The 18,452-nt window shown below is 41.2% G+C and overlaps 1 protein-coding gene across 3 annotated transcripts in view; it reads left to right on the top strand.

Annotated features, from left to right (window-relative positions):
- DNM2 (dynamin 2) overlaps nucleotides 1–18,452 on the top strand; it is a 779,238-nt gene that overhangs the window by 612,608 nt on the left and 148,178 nt on the right. For all 3 annotated transcript variants that reach the window (XM_078685110.1, XM_078685099.1, XM_078685090.1), the window contains exon 19: nucleotides 6,581–6,835. In XM_078685110.1, the coding sequence (XP_078541236.1) occupies nucleotides 6,581–6,835 (255 nt within the window). The remainder of the gene's footprint in view (nucleotides 1–6,580; nucleotides 6,836–18,452) is intronic.

Raw genomic sequence — 18,452 nt, 5'->3', positions numbered from 1 at the left:
TAGCATATCATAGTAAAACAACAAAACATAGCATAACATACCACAACAAACCATAGCAGAACAAACCATAGCAGAACAAAACATAGCATACAAAACATAGCATAACAAAACATAGCATAACAAAACATAGCATAACAAAACAGCAGAACATAACAAAACATAGCATAACACAGCAAAACATAACAAAACATAGCATAACACAGCAAAACATAGAATAGCATAACAAAACAAACCATAGCATAACATAGAATAGCATAACAAAACATAGCATAACATAGAATAGCAAAACAAAACATAGCATAACAAAGAATAGCAAAACAAAACCTAGCATAGTAAAACAAACCATAGCATAGCAAAACATAGAATAGTATAGCATAGCAAAACATAGAATAGCATAACAAAACAAAACATAGCATAGCCTAACATAACAACAACACAGCAGAACAAAACCGCAGAACATAACAAAACATAGCAAAACAAAGTATAGGATAGCAAAACAAAACATAGCATAGCAAAACATAGCATATCATAGTAAAACAACAAAACATAGCATAACAAAACACAACAAAGCATAACACAGCAAAGCATAGGATAGCAAAACACAGCAAAGCATAGGATAGCAAAACACAGCAAAGCATAGGATAGCAAAACACAGCAAAGCATAGGATAGCAAAACACAGCAAAGCATAGGATAGCAAAACACAGCAAAGCATAGGATAGCAAAACACAGCAAAGCATAGGATAGCAAAACACAGCATAACATAGCGCAACATAGCGCATAACATAGCGCATAACATAGCGCATAACATAGCGCATAACATAGCGCATAGCGCATAACATATCGCATAGCGCAGAACATAGCGCATTAGCGCATAACATAGCGCATTGGCTCATAACAGCGCATAAACATAGCGCATAACATAGCGCATAACATAGCGCATAACATAGCGCATAGCGCATAACATATCGCATAGCGCAGAACATAGCGCATTAGCGCATAACATAGCGCATTGGCTCATAACAGCGCATAGCGCATAACATAGCGCATAACATAGCGCATAACATAGCGCATAACATAGCGCATAACATAGCGCATAACATAGCGCATAGCATAGCGCATAACATAGCGCATAACATAGCGCATAGCGCATAACATAGCGCATAACATAGCGCAGCGCATAGCGCATAGCGCATAACATAGCGCATAGCATAGCGCATAGCGCATAACATAGCGCATAGCATAGCGCATAGCGCATAGCATAGCGCATAACATAGCGCATAACATAGCGCATAACATAGCGCATAACATAGCGCATAACATAGCGCATAGCGCATAACATAGCGCATAACATAGCGCATAACATAGCGCATAGCATAGCGCATAGCATAGCGCATAACGTAGCGCATAGCGCATAACATAGCGCATAGCGCATAACATAGCGCATAACATAGCAAAACACAGCAAAGCATAGGATAGCAAAACACAGCATAACATAGCGCATAACATAGCGCAGAACATAGCGCATAACATAGCACATAACATAGGGCATAGCGCATTAGCGCATAACATAGCGCATAGCGCATTAGCGCATAACATAGCGCATTAGCGCATAACATAGCGCATAGCATAGGGCATAGCGCATAGCATAGAGCATAACATAGCGCATAACATAGCGCATAGCGCATAACATAGCGCATAACATAGCGCATAGCATAGCGCATAACATAGCGCATAACATGGCGCATAACATAGCGCATAGCGAAGAACATAGCGCATAGCATAGCGCATAGCATAGCTTAACAAAACATAGCATAGCTTAACAAAACATAGCATAGCTTAACAAAACATAGCATAGCTTAACAAAACACAGCATAACAAAACAAAACATAGCATAACAAAACATATCATAGCCTAGCAAAACATAGCATAGCATACCAAACACAACAAAACATAGCATAACAAAACATAGCAAAACAAAGCATAACACACACCACACACACACAACCACAACCACACACAACTATCTATCTATCGCCCTCACTCTATCTAATCGCCCTCACTCTATCTAATCGCCCTCACTCTACGTAGCGCATAACATAGCGCATAGCGCATAACATAGCGCATAACATAGCAAAACACAGCAAAGCATAGGATAGCAAAACACAGCATAACATAGCGCATAACATAGCGCATAACATAGCGCAGAACATAGCACATAACATAGCACATAACATAGGGCATAGCGCATTAGCGCATAACATAGCGCATAGCGCATTAGCGCATAACATAGCGCATTAGCGCATAACATAGCGCATAGCATAGGGCATAGCGCATAGCATAGAGCATAACATAGCGCATAACATAGCGCATAGCGCATAACATAGCGCATAGCATAGCGCATAACATAGCGCATAACATGGCGCATAACATGGCGCATAACATAGCGCATAGCGAAGAACATAGCGCATAGCATAGCGCATAGCATAGCGCATAACATAGCGCATAACATAGCGCATAACATCGCATAACATAGCGCAACACATAGCGCATTGCGCATAGCGCATAACATAGCGCAACACATAGCGCATTGCGCATAGCGCAACACATACCGCATAGCGCATAACATAGCGCATAACATAGCGCATAGCGCATAACAAAGCGCATAACATAGCGCATAACATAGCGCATAACATAGCGCATAACATAGCGCATAACATAGCGCATAACATAGCGCATAACATAGCGCATAACATATCGCATAACATAGCGCATAACATATCGCATAACATAGCGCATAACATAGCGCATAACATAGTGCATAACATAGCGCATAACATAGCGCATAACATAGCGCATAACATAGTGCATAACATAGTGCATAACATAGCGCATAACATAGCGCATAACATAGTGCATAACATAGTGCATAACATAGCGCATAACATAGCGCATAACATAGCGCATAGCGCATAACATAGCGCATAACATAGCGCATAACATAGTGCATAACATAGTGCATAACATAGCGCATAACATAGCGCATAGCGCATAACATAGCGCATAACATAGCGCATAACATAGCGCATAACATAGCGCATAACATAGCGCATAACATAACGCATAGCGCATAACATAGCGCATAACATAGCGCATAACATAGCGCATAGTGCATAACATAGCGCATAACATAGCGCATAACGTAGCGCATAACGTAGCGCATAGCGCATAACATAGCGCATAATATAGCGCATAACATAGCGCATACCATAGCGCATAACATAGCGCATAGCGCTTAACATAGCGCATAACATAGCGCAGCGCATAGCGCATAACATAGCACATAGCATAGCGCATAGCGCATAACATAGCGCATAACATAGCGCATACCATAGCGCATAACATAGCGCATACCATAGCGCATACCATAGCGCATAGTGCATAACATAGCGCATAGTGCATAACATAGCGCATAACATAGCGCATAGCGCATACCATAGCACATAGCGCATACCATAGTGCATAACCTAACCTAACCTAACCAAGCATGGAGCATAACATAACCAAGCATGGAGCATAACCTAACCAAGCATGGAGCATAACCTAACCAAGCATGGAGCATAGCCTAACCAAGCATAGAGCATAGCCTAACCAAGCATAGAGCATAGCCTAACCAAGCATAGAGCATAGCCTAACCAAGCATAGAGCATAGCCTAACCAAGCATAGAGCATAGCCTAACCAAGCATAGAGCATAGCCTAACCAAGCATAGAGCATAGCCTAACCAAGCATAGAGCATAGCCTAACCAAGCATAGAGCATAGCCTAACCAAGCATAGAGCATAGCCTAACCAAGCATAGCATAGCATAGCCTAACCAAGCATAGCCTAGCCTAACCAAGCATAGCCTAGCCTAACCAAGCATAGCCTAGCCTAACCAAGCATAGCCTAGCCTAACCAAGCATAGCCTAGCCTAACCTAACCAAGCATAGCCTAGCTTAACAAAACACAACAAAACATAGCATAGCTTAACAAAACATAGCATAGCTTAACAAAACATAGCATAGCTTAACAAAACATAGCATAGCTTAACAAAACACAGCATAACAAAACAAAACATAGCATAACAAAACATATCATAGCCTAGCAAAACATAGCATAGCATACCAAACACAACAAAACATAGCATAACAAAACATAGCAAAACAAAGCATAACACACACCACACACACACACAACCACAACCACACACAACTATCTATCTAATCGCCCTCACTCTATCTAATCGCCCTCACTCTATCTAATCGCCCTCACTCTATCTATCGCCCTCACTCTATCTATCGCCCTCACTCTATCTATCCCACTCACTCTATCTATCTATCCCACTCACTCTATCTATCGCATCACCACAGCATCACTCAGCACCACCACAGCATCACTAAGGGGCACAACAACATCACTATGCGCTACCACAGGATCATTGAATGCCACAGCATCACTAGTCGCCACCACAACATCACTCAGCGCCACCACAGCATCAATCTGTGCAACCATTCAACAACAACTGGGTCAAATATTATCTCTCAATGTTTCAAGCTTTATTACAAATGTCACAAAAAGAGGTTAGCATTTCACTTCTGTTCTTGGATTTTCGTCACAATAAAATACACTGAACATATTCTTCACAAAAGTTATTTACAAAAGTTTAAGCTATTGCTATTATAAATTACAATAACTTTTATTTAAGTATTAATTATTTAAAAAATTCAAAGCCATTGTTATTTGTAATATCAATACATCTAAGTCACGTGAATACAACACATATTGCATTACAAATGCTATAGGTGTCACAAGTTATAACTATTGGCATTGTAAATGACAAAGCTATTATTTTTGCTATTTTCAAAACCAACACATATATAAAAAATGTGTCATTTACAATACCAATAGCTCAAACTTTCCTAATGCGAGACCTTATGCATTGCAAATGCTTGTTAAAACAAGGCATTATTGAGATGGATTGTTTAATGTATGTCTGTGGCATATCCTCGTATGAGCAGAAAACTCCCTGGCAAAGTTACAGCTCAATCTACCAGAAGCCTGGCAGCAGCAGCTCTTTTTGCCAGGGACAGCTGTAGAGTAGAAACTTTGGAGGACTCTGCACTCCTTCATGGTGGCGCCATTCTTTTAATGTGCATCCCAGAGCATCATTGTCGGTGGGGCAAGCACTGCTTCGAAACCTATTCTCATAAGCCGGGCCTCTTTTCTGCCTTCCACTAGGGTTACTACTTTTGACATATTAGTCTTGTGAAACATACGTATTTATGTAAGACCCAATGCTGAGGAAGAAAAAGTTACATATAACTACAGTTCTCCAACATTGGTTTCATTAATGTATTCATGTGCTGCTCTATGCCCTTTCATGAGGCTCCGTATAGCATATATGTGCATGTACTATATCATTGTGACCGTTGAAGCTTCTGAGGATGCTACAGCGTACAGTCTATTTATTTTATTTATTTATTTATTACACGTGTTTAGACCAAGCTCGTGCCATACATCTACTCTATGGTAGTTTCCAATGATATTATTTGAGTGTATAGTTAAACCTGGTTCATCCAACGGTTTCCATCCTGACTTTGGCAATTTCAGACATTATATCTGAAAAAGATATGAGCGCTAGAGGATTATAGTTAAAGGTAGGAATCTTTTCTAATGACCCATCTACATATTCGTTGGTAAAATACATGCAATATGAGTTTCTTTATTGAGGGATTTTAATCCTATTTCAGGGCAGTCGTAGGCTAGAGCATGGCTTTTTCCTTGTGTATATTAGGTTGATCTGCAGGGATCTTTCACCAGAGCCTTGTTCATTGTTGAACGTAGTGCACTGGGGCACGTGCATCTGACAGTCTGAACCTCCATGCAAATGGTTCACTGGGGCCTTGGGGCAGGGTGTCATCTGTTTCCTATACCTTTGAAATTATATATGAATGCTTCTGTCGCATACACATCCTCCCCAGTTGTCTCAGTCTAAGGCTAAAACGGGAAGGAAGGTGGTAGAATATGGAATCCTCAGTGTAGTGCCACTCACATTAAATCCTCCTTAATGTTGCATAAAGGTCACAGATTGTGTTCTATGGTTAACTTTTGCCTTTGAAGGTTATAGATTCCATATAGGAATAGAACATTGTCTTCTTTATGCTCCAGCCTGGACTCCAAAGGTTGGGAAATGTTCACAGTCAATTTTGCAGCAATGTACAGCGTTAGTATCTCATGACTCCTCTTCAAGAACGGGTAGGAACTGTAAACATGTATATCTGGAGATAAGTGCATGTTGCAGGGAAGTTGTTTGCATGTAACAGTCGTTCTCCAGCTTGGGATTGTTGCCTAGATTCTAAGGTTTTAAACTTCATGGTCTATGAGGATAACATATCTTGCATCTGGAAAAAGAGAACGGGAGGTACAAGTTCTAAGACTATAATGTAGGCAAGGGGCCGATGCTGGGAGAAACGTTTGCAGGAATTAGACTAATTGGTACGTATTAAACCAGAATTATGTGATTTTTTTTTTTTTTTTTTGCAGCCCGACACCTCAGAGAAGACCTGTATCCACAGTGCCTCCACCGGGCAGACCGCCAGCAGTCAGAGGTCCTACTCCTGGACCCCCACTGATTCCAGTTCCTGTTGGTGGATCAGCATTCGTGGCCCCTCCCATTCCATCACGCCCTGGAGGTCAGGGCCCCTTCAGCACAGCTAACCAGGATCCCTTCGCTGCACCCCCTCAGATTCCTAACCGGCCAGCACGCATCCCACCTGGTATTCCTCCTGGTGTGCCTAGGTAAGTGGTCCTCTGTCTTTGAACTCCTGGCTGTGAGAATGCACACACTAACATGCATGTCCCAAAGGTAGGCATGCAGATTCGTCCCATCGTCCTATTGCGATTATTTGTTTTCCATATCAAGTCTATGGTGTGTGCACCTGCCTGTGTTTATGGTGGTGTGTGCGCACAAATGAAAACTGCTAGAGTGCTCCCAGCTTCTCTCTTTTCTCTTCCTGCTGCGGTCTTGAAACAGATCAATGCCTTTTCAGTAAAAAGGGAAGAACATGTGTTAGCCGTTTAATGAGGCCACATTCCAGTCATCCACAAGAATCCAATAACTAACAATGCCTTGAGACCAAATTTCAAGCTCATGTTGCAGTTGAAAATTATTGCATCCAGTGGATGTTTTATAGACAGCCGTGCAGTATGATCGTATAATGTCACCAGTCTCTTCTCTTGACTTTGTAAGTAACCAGCTTGCTGAACACAAATTGATTTAGGACGTTCTTGGGCTACGCGGGAAAAAAAACTATGCTTGTTAAAATGTTTTTTCTATGGTTCCTATTGGTTGAAATTGATTATTTGCAGTGATGGCTTTACTGTGAAAGGTATTCAGGAGTATGCCAGTGCTTCAAGAAGTATGGCTTGAAAAAAACACTGCTATTTACAGTAACAGATGGCAAACATGATCAATGTGTGTTTCACTGTGTTTTAATTTATTGCAGATTAGTGAAATGCTCACTTGTTCTAAATTAGATTGAACTTCATTTGTATGACTTTTCGGATGTATATTACTTTCAGCAGATACCTCACCTTACAAATATTTTTCAGGCACCAGACTATACTCAAACTTTTTTCCCCAGTAATAGCTCTGCAGCACGCCTACTCAGGATGTAATGACTTTGGGATGTATAAAGTCTCGACTTGAATTCTAGAACAAGTTCCTGTTTTTCTGCACTTCCATATATGTTGATTCATTACAATCCCAGGGTAGCAGACGTAACATCACACACTTTGATACACCCTTTATGACATCACAGGGAGTGATCTCATGACACTCAACATTGGTTAACTTGCCAGCAAGTGATATCATTGAACTTGAAAGCCCTACTATAAAAGCAAGTTACTATAATAATAGAAAAGACACTAAAATAGATAACACTATGTAAGTTTTCACCCATATATAAATCAAGATACAGCACTTCATGTCTGAGGTACAACAGTGATCAGCAAGCAGGCACGCCATCATAGTAGCAACCACCTAATGCTCAAGTACAATCATCGTATTTCCAGACATAGGGGCTAGTTACAAGTCTGCCGGTCAATGGACTGCCAGACTCGCGAGCGTGTTGGCGGTCTTCCGACCGCCCTATTACACCTAGGGCAGTCGGGCTACCCTGGGACTGCCGCAACTGCCAGGAATTGGAGCATAACAGCATGAGAGCAGTGCCAGGATTAGTGAAGGGAGTTAGCTGGGTCCCTGGATGTGACTTAACAAGAAGAGGACCGGAGCGAGGAGGACATGTCTGCAGCAAGCACGATAAGTACGTTTTTATTTATGGATTTATTTTATGCACTCTTTTGCCCGCCCCTCCACTAGCTGTAGTTTCCATCTGCCACTGTACACTGAGACCCATCTCTGGCGCTAAGCTCCAGATAACGGTTTCCTTTTTAGGTCTCGCCTGTCGATGCGCATGCGCATCGAGCAAGCGAGACTATAGGGGCTCATCTACTCTTTATCTAACTTGCAAGGAATCGTGGCGATTCCTTGCAGTGCCCGTGACTTTTAAGCTCAATGCGCATGTGCATTGAGCTTAAAAGCGCGTGCACAGCCGCCCGCATTCCTCCGACACCTTTGAAGTGAAGCTTAGCTTCACTTCAAAGGCCTGGCTTCTTCACACCCACATGCCGCTCTGCCCCGCTCCGCCCCCTCCCCTGAGTCATCCTGCCTGCCCCTTCCCGCCGTGTCGCATTTCTCCTCCCCCCTCCCCTCTCTTCCCTCCAGCTGTATTTAATTAAGCAGTTTTTTTAAAAGAAATCAATACTTTTAGTTTCAGCCTGTTAAAGGCACTAGGCTGGATGTCTCCGAGTCAATTGAATTTCATGTGAGTTTGTGAGGGATATAAGGTTTCAGCGCTCTCGCTGTCTAAAGCCTTCCAACACTTTAGAAGCCAATCTTCTGGGCTGCCATGAATCTTTGCAGCTGACACCCATAAGAGGCAATTGTCTATTATTTCAGTAATAGCTTGTAAAAACACATTTTAAAACATAGTCCTTCTGACGTTTGCTAGCACAGCTCTTAGGAGAATGTGAAAGTGGTACCGACTAATGAACTGCATTCAATTACTAGAAGCAGAAACGTGCATCGCTCGGGACTTAAGTGCTGCTGCAAACAAAATGCACTCTTCTTTGCGCTACCTTTCAAGGGAAAAATAACGTTAGGTTCCTTCCTAGTGCGCGAATGTAAGTACAGTTTATTTAACGATCACCAGCATTAAACAATAAAATACATTAGCATCATTCAGAGCTCTTTTCTCCTTGTAAAAACTGCACATGCCGCTCTGCCCCGCTCCGCCCCCTCCCCTGAGTCATCCTGCCTGCCCCTTCCCGCCGTGTCGCATTTCTCCTCCCCCCTCCCCTCTCTTCCCTCCAGCTGTATTTAATTAAGCAGTTTTTTTAAAAGAAATCAATACTTTTAGTTTCAGCCTGTTAAAGGCACTAGGCTGGATGTCTCCGAGTCAATTGAATTTCATGTGAGTTTGTGAGGGATATAAGGTTTCAGCGCTCTCGCTGTCTAAAGCCTTCCAACACTTTAGAAGCCAATCTTCTGGGCTGCCATGAATCTTTGCAGCTGACACCCATAAGAGGCAATTGTCTATTATTTCAGTAATAGCTTGTAAAAACACATTTTAAAACATAGTCCTTCTGACGTTTGCTAGCACAGCTCTTAGGAGAGTGTGAAAGTGGTACCGACTAATGAACTGCATTCAATTACTAGAAGCAGAAACGTGCATCGCTCGGGACTTAAGTGCTGCTGCAAACAAAATGCACTCTTCTTTGCGCTACCTTTCAAGGGAAAAATAACGTTAGGTTCCTTCCTAGTGCGCGAATGTAAGTACAGTTTATTTAACGATCACCAGCATTAAACAATAAAATACATTAGCATCATTCAGAGCTCTTTTCTCCTTGTAAAAATGTAACTGCCGACTACAACATTCCCATAACAAAGAAGTTATATGAAAAGAAATTCTGATCATGTGCTGAAATGCTGACAGCCGCCAGAGACTACTACATGTCATTATTTTCAATGAGAAAAAACACTTCCTGATTAATGTAAATTGTATGTGAATCTGCGTTCACACATCTCAAAGTGCAAGGCAGTGAGGATCGGTGATATGGAAGGCATATTAGTTATGGGCGCGTGCCGCCCGGTCTCTGAAGCTATGGTGAAGATGAGGACAGGGTTGCATGCCCATCCCTGTCCGCCCGGGAAACTGTTGAGTCTTAATTTGCTGGTCCGAATGCACACAGCCCTGGCACCACTGAACACTAAACCGTACTCCTGTCCGAGACCATGATATGTCCCCGCAGATCTCTCCCAGGCTTCCCAGACCGGCAGCGGGTGTCTCCAGGTTACATCTGTGCATATGAGACCTACAGCTCACAACACCATCTGAACCGTTCATTCTTCAGAGGTCGATATAATCAATACCGTTAAATTTGGTAATATCAATGCCGTGGTTTACAGCACATAGAAAGGGACAAACTATGATAGCTAGCGCTGTATGTATTATAATGTGTGCATTTCAACAGAGGTTTTGAAAACAGAGTATGTGAAGTCACGTGTCTAATATCCACATCCTACTTACGGTTTTAAAAAACACCGTCCTGACAGTCACCCAGTTTCCAAGCGCTGTGGGCGCTACTAATCCTAGTTTCAGATTTTACGGTGTTTATGCAGGGAATCCCAGCTCCGCCGCTGGGGCACGTTGTGTGATCCTGTACGACAGTTTCCTTGTCGTAGAAACCCAAATAGTCAAATGGGTTAAGTGCTATTTAAAGACGGGGCCATTCGTTGACATTTCCACCCCCAGCCCAGTGTATCTGTACTGAATATATATCCAGCATTTCAGACTGCATTTCAGAGCTTTTAGAAATGTTTATGGCTTTTTTTCTTTGTAATTCTTTAGCATTGCCTACAGGAAACAAAAATGCTAAAGATTAAAAAAAAAACCCATAAACAATTCTAAAAGCACTAACTCTAATGCTGCGAGACCTATTGCATTTCCAATGCTTGTTGAACTTGTGACCTGTCAGTAGATTGCTTTTTCCAACATTGCATTAAATTATGTAACACCGACTGAAATCAAAACCGAAAGCTGTGTTAAAAGTGTCAGTAGCTGTAGCTTTCTTCAGTTCTTTCAACACAAACAGGCCCCACTACAATGACATTATTTTCTTTTTCAGAAATTAAACATGAAACAGTGAGTCCTGTAAGTCAGGGGTCCTCTAAGTCAGGTTTCGGGGATTCTGCTAGGGGTCGCAACTGCGACCCCTAATTGACGTCTACATGTACATCTTCAACACTGCTCAACTTCTTTTGGTTCTTGAGGGACAGTAATCCTCTTCTTATGACTGAAAATATGTCTCCTAAGGGTCCAAGGTTTAAACATTGCTGTAGATGCTATGAAAAGATTTATTTGTCAGATCCGTAGGACATCTGCGTATTGTGCCTTTGGATTCAAACAAGATCCATCAGTCTGTGACTCCTGTTTCTCAATGCATCTGAAGGACATTGGTGGGCAGGAACACATGTTATTTTTGTCCATGGCCCTAAGTGTCACCCTAAATGGTCCCTGTTTTCAGATAAGTCTCCTGTCACTGACAGATCTCCCAAAAGATCATACTAAAAACACAAATAACACCATAGGAAATAGAGGTCATTCTCTTGCTTGAGAAATGATTCCTGGGACATTTGGAGACTTGACATCATTCCCAAATGTTCTTCTCTTCTTAGTCATCTGAGATAGTTCTGATATTTAAGAAGATGGAGCTTCAGCTCCTGACTCCCATATACAGACCCATATATATATATATAATGTATCCCTCAACCAGTTTTCTGGAGTCACCGGCCCGTAGCCGGGCAGGTCTCCCGGTATTAAAATTCCACAAGAAGAAGGGCTCGCACTTGGAGGTATAAACCAGTGAAGTTTTTAATCGTTACCCGTTTCGTCAGCAAAACTGACTTGATCACACGATAATCTCACGATACAGGGGAACATACATAGCAAATGAAACAGAAAATGGACTACGGTCAAAGTCATCTTGCTATGCTATATATATAAATGTGTGTGTGTGTGTGTATATATACAGAGTTGGTATTCTCAGCTTGTGCACTATTGGACCCTCGTTTGGGATTGCAGATTTCCACCCTCTGTTGGGTTATTTTTCTGACGTAGAAGATCATGCATTCTTGAAGTTTAGTACCCCTTGTTGGGTACTTTTGATATTTGTACCTCCATGGGAGTCTCCGTATATTTGATCATTATACGCCACAAGATTATCATCTTCTGAGCCTTAAAACACTTTGTGTTTTGCTCTTCAGGTTCTGTCTTATAGCTATTGCTATTTGATTGGCTCTTCCATCCCTTCCTGCAGACATGGTTGGTTGTACGTTTCTTGGTCATAATCGTTGCTTTTCCTAGGATTATGTAATGCAATCATTGATCTCCCGGGAGATGTGTCTCTCCGTCGATTTATTCCTTCTATTATGAAGGGTACATTTTATTACGAAGATTCCTTCTTTCTGAAGGCCATTTCCTTCTAATGATGTACTTTTTTCTTCTCTGAGGGTATTCCTACACATGTCCATGAGGCGACTAGGCTTTTGCCTCGTAGCTTCTAATTTTTGTAGATGTGTTTTATTCTTTGCTTACTGGATCGTTGTTCTTCTAGGGGACAACTTTTTCATCATTTACCTAACTAGTTGTTTGTAGTTAGATCGCACTTTGCGAATTTTGGTCTCTAGGTGACATAAATATTGATGTTTATGTTCTAGATTGTGATACAAAAGTTTAGATTATAGTTGTGCACAGCTGGATATTAAGTTCTGGATTAAGGCGTAAATCGTGCTCCTTCGTATACTCCCTGCTTTGGAGTATATTCTATGAACTACAAGACGCACTAGCACTGAACGGCACTAGTGTCACAAAGGGCACAGATTATTTGTGTGCTAGGTCAACCAGCGAAATTTAATCAATAAAGTGTTCCAAGCTTAAAGTTCCTTTTCATTGCAGTATTTTATTCATACTTCAATAGAGATATTCGATGATTAATATTCAACTTTCATTTGTTTTTTACAACAGTTCAAGTATTCCCAACCATCCATTAGTTCCAATGCATTTCGGCCTACTGGCCTTCATCTGGGAAAACTCTGAAACAAGGAGTGGTAACTGTCACTATATTATACTTTAACAGTAGTATGTAAATTACTTACATTTCATATCTGGCATCATTAACTTAAGGTTCATGCATTTCTGGTGCTACCATTTAAAACAACCCGCATATAAATGCACATTCAATATTGTAGTCCGTGATCAAAGCCTTATATACACAATCTAGTGAGCCGGTACTAGGATTCGGGAAACCTAATAGGTTAATTACATGCTTAGCGGAACGCATTATCTAGCAAACGTACGTGAAAGCAAACATTCAGGATAGTAACATTTTAAAAAAAGTTCACGTGTCTTTTAAATAAGCTCAAATTGTTAAGCATAATGCGGCATGGTTGTTTAAGTAACAGTTCCCGAAGCGCGAGGTTAACTTGCGTGCCAGAGCACTCAGAATGAATGCTCTCGGTGCTGATATTAAATAAATGTGATGTTACAAGTAAACTGCCAGCAGTTATGTGATGTTCCTTCTTACCGGGTATACGGGAACGTGGATTCTCTTAACGCTGCAACCAAAGCTCTCAGCGCGGTACTAAGTTGGCGTGTGACGCGTGTGGGTTGTGCTAAGGTTTTTTAAAAGGGCGCGCCTACATTTGTTAAAGGGCCAGTACGAGATATGTAACAATTTTCCAAAACGATACAAACATTTCACAGCTAAACGATAAATACGATTAATTTACCATGGAGACAGAGGTGCATAATGCATTTAAGTATAATCATTACAAGCTTATAAATAGCAGCTAAATTCAGTTCTTTCATTGATCCCCTGGGGGCGCAGTGTTTGTAAATGAAATATCCAGTAATTTTCACGTTTTAGCAAAGTCTTTCTGTTATCACTCTCCTCGTCTTTTTCCACAATTTCCAATATGCATGCTTTGATCTGATTAATCTGGTGGTTTTGTTCAATGAAGTGATTGGCAACCGCTGATTTGGCTGCTTTTGTTCTTATGTTACTTTTATGCTCAGTCAGTCTTGTTTTGAGCTTGCGTTCAGTTTGTCCCACATATGCTTTACCACATGGGCATTTTAACATGTAAATAACATTTTTCGTGTCGCAGGTTCCATTGACCAGGAGTTTGATTTTATTACCCCGCATAGGGTGTGTGATGGTGTTACCCTCCATAATGTTATTGCAGTTGCTGCAATTTCTGCACGGAATGGTACCTTTGTAAATAGTAGGCTGTTTTGTGAGAGTCGATTTTTTTTTTTTTTTTTTTTTTTTTTATTTTTTTTTTTTTATGATTTCACCAAGGTTCTGCGCTCTGGTAAATGCAAAGATGGGTTCATCCTGGAAGATGTTATTGAAATCTAATTCTGTTTTTAGCAAACGCCAATGTCTTTTGATGATTTTCTTAAATTGTGGAGTGATTGTGGAGTATTTGCTCACACATGTGATTTTGGTGGTTTTCTTACTGGTTTTAGATGTAAGTAAAGACTGTCTGTTTTTAGCTGTGGCTCTTTTTTGAGCTTCCTGCAATACATCATCTGGGTATCCTCTTTTTTTGAATTTATTAATCATGCTAATTGCTTGTGTCTTGGATTCCTTCGGGTCTGAGACAATTCTTTGTACACGGAGTAATTGAGAGTATGGCAAGTGTTGCTTGAGAGGTGTGGGGTGGAAGCTTTGGTAGGCCAGAAGGTTATTGCGATCGGTCACCTTGGTGTATAGGGTAGTTTCAAACTTCTCACCTGTTCTAGAGATGGTTACATCCAAGTAGTTGATTTGTGTTTCATGTATAATGTGAGTAAATTGGATTCTGGGATCAATCAGATTTAACTGTTGAATATTGCTGATGAGTTGATCTTTTGTATCTTTCCACAAGATAAAGATATCGTCTATAAATCGCAGGTATAGACGTAGTCCTTGCTGCCATTGGGTGTTCTGTAGAACGTGTTTATTTTCATATTGGTGCATGAAAATATTCGCTTATGCTGGGGCTGCTGGATTTCCCATGGCGGTACCAGACTTTTGTAGGAACCATTTGTCCTCCCATTTGAAGAAACTGTGCATCAACGTGAAATTGAGTAGCTCAAGTAAGAATATTTTCATGTTTTCATCGTATTCCATTTCAAGTAATGCAGCTTCCACGGCCTCGATCCCCAATGAGTGGGGTATGGAGGTGTACAGTGCTTGTACGTCAATGGTACACATGAGTATCTTTTCGTTCGGTTCCAATTTCACGTTGTCCAACTTATTTAAGAAGTCTGTGGTGTCCTTGATGAAGGAATTCATTGTGATGACATAAGGTTGAAGATATTTATCTAACAGTTTCCCAATCGGTTCCTGTATGCTGCCACATGTTGATACTATAGGGCGACAAGGTGGGTGCAAAGGATCCTTGTGGATCTTGGGTGTAAGGTAAAATCTAGGTGTCCTGGGGTGATCCATAATGAGGTATTTTTTCATTTTGTCATCCACGCATCCTTTATTGATGCCTTCTGTAATTATGCTTTGTAGTACCACTTGGATGTCCTTGGTAGGGTTTGTCTGTAGTTCCATATAGGTACTCTCATCATTTAAATGCACCAGGGCTTATGACATGTAGTACTCTTTGTTCATGATGACCAGAGCGCCACCCTTGTCCGCTCTCTGACAGATGATGTGAGGGTTAGATGCTATATTTTTTAGAGTAGCTAGTTCTTTCTGAGTGAGGTTTTTACTTTTTGTTTTTTTGCGATAGTTGATTTTAGTAAGGTCTTGTTTGACCAGTTGTTCGAACAAATCCAAAGTTTTATGGCTAATTGGGGCCATATAGGTGCTAGTGGTGGTGAGACCTTTCAGAGAATCTTCCTTGCTTGGTTGTTGGTCCTGTTGTTCTCCTACAATGTTGGAGAAAAAATGACGCAATCTAAGTTTTCTCATCAGCTTGAAAAAACTTATATTCACTTCTAGGTGGTTGGTATTAGCAGTAGGTACAAATGATGTGCCTTTTTGTAAAGTTTTCATCTGTACTTTGTTTAGGTGAGTATCAGAAATGTTAATGACTAGGTTGTCTTGGTCTTCTTCTTCTCTTTCTTGGACATCATGTGTCTGGTTTGTGGAGGGTCCTTCTCCTTCGTCTGTTCTACGCTTTCGTCTTGACCTCCTCGGTCGTCCCCTTCGTTGGGGCCTTCTCCTAAAAAAGGCTGAGCTGGAGTGCTTGTAGTAGCTGTGGTTGGTACTCTTGTAGGTCTTTTACCAGCTGCCTCAGAAGTGCCATCTGTATCTGAAGATGAAGTATCGGTCTGTTGGGTGTATGGGCGGTTTTGTCTCCTTTTAGCATATACTTCTGCCCAGCTATATACTTCATTTAATTTATAGTCGATGGTATCACGACGATATTTACGCAGTTTTCTTTCATTGACCTCCTCCATATGTTTTGCCAATTGGGTCTTGGTTTCCTCTAGTATTTGGTACAAGAGTACCAACCACAGCTACTACAAGCACTCCAGCTCAGCCTTTTTTAGGAGAAGGCCCCAACGAAGGGGACGACCGAGGAGGTCAAGACGAAAGCGTAGAACAGACGAAGGAGAAGGACCCTCCACAAACCAGACACATGATGTCCAAGAAAGAGAAGAAGAAGACCAAGACAACCTAGTCATTAACATTTCTGATACTCACCTAAACAAAGTACAGATGAAAACTTTACAAAAAGGCACATCATTTGTACCTACTGCTAATACCAACCACCTAGAAGTGAATATAAGTTTTTTCAAGCTGATGAGAAAACTTAGATTGCGTCATTTTTTCTCCAACATTGTAGGAGAACAACAGGACCAACAACCAAGCAAGGAAGATTCTCTGAAAGGTCTCACCACCACTAGCACCTATATGGCCCCAATTAGCCATAAAACTTTGGATTTGTTCGAACAACTGGTCAAACAAGACCTTACTAAAATCAACTATCGCAAAAAAACAAAAAGTAAAAACCTCACTCAGAAAGAACTAGCTACTCTAAAAAATATAGCATCTAACCCTCACATCATCTGTCAGAGAGCGGACAAGGGTGGCGCTCTGGTCATCATGAACAAAGAGTACTACATGTCATAAGCCCTGGTGCATTTAAATGATGAGAGTACCTATATGGAACTACAGACAAACCCTACCAAGGACATCCAAGTGGTACTACAAAGCATAATTACAGAAGGCATCAATAAAGGATGCGTGGATGACAAAATGAAAAAATACCTCATTATGGATCACCCCAGGACACCTAGATTTTACCTTACACCCAAGATCCACAAGGATCCTTTGCACCCACCTTGTCGCCCTATAGTATCAACATGTGGCAGCATACAGGAACCGATTGGGAAACTGTTAGATAAATATCTTCAACCTTATGTCATCACAATGAATTCCTTCATCAAGGACACCACAGACTTCTTAAATAAGTTGGACAACGTGAAATTGGAACCGAACGAAAAGATACTCATGTGTACCATTGACGTACAAGCACTGTACACCTCCATACCCCACTCATTGGGGATCGAGGCCGTGGAAGCTGCATTACTTGAAATGGAATACGATGAAAACATGAAAATATTCTTACTTGAGCTACTCAATTTCACGTTGATGCACAGTTTCTTCAAATGGGAGGACAAATGGTTCCTACAAAAGTCTGGTACCGCCATGGGAAATCCAGCAGCCCCAGCATACGCGAATATTTTCATGCACCAATATGAAAATAAACACGTTCTACAGAACACCCAATGGCAGCAAGGACTACGTCTATACCTGCGATTTATAGACGATATCTTTATCTTGTGGAAAGATACAAAAGATCAACTCATCAGCAATATTCAACAGTTAAATCTGATTGATCCCAGAATCCAATTTACTCACATTATACATGAAACACAAATCAACTACTTGGATGTAACCATCTCTAGAACAGGTGAGAAGTTTGAAACTACCCTATACACCAAGGTGACCGATCGCAATAACCTTCTGGCCTACCAAAGCTTCCACCCCACACCTCTCAAGCAACACTTGCCATACTCTCAATTACTCCGTGTACAAAGAATTGTCTCAGACCCGAAGGAATCCAAGACACAAGCAATTAGCATGATTAATAAATTAAAAAAAAGAGGATACCCAGATGATGTATTGCAGGAAGCTCAAAAAAGAGCCACAGCTAAAAACAGACAGTCTTTACTTACATCTAAAACCAGTAAGAAAACCACCAAAATCACATGTGTGAGCAAAT

This window comes from Lissotriton helveticus, chromosome 1_1, assembly GCF_964261635.1.
Source record: "Lissotriton helveticus chromosome 1_1, aLisHel1.1, whole genome shotgun sequence".
NCBI classification, from domain to species: Eukaryota; Metazoa; Chordata; class Amphibia; order Caudata; family Salamandridae; genus Lissotriton; species Lissotriton helveticus.
Note: the sequence above shows the minus strand (reverse complement) of the source record. Positions and strands in the feature narration are given on the sequence as shown.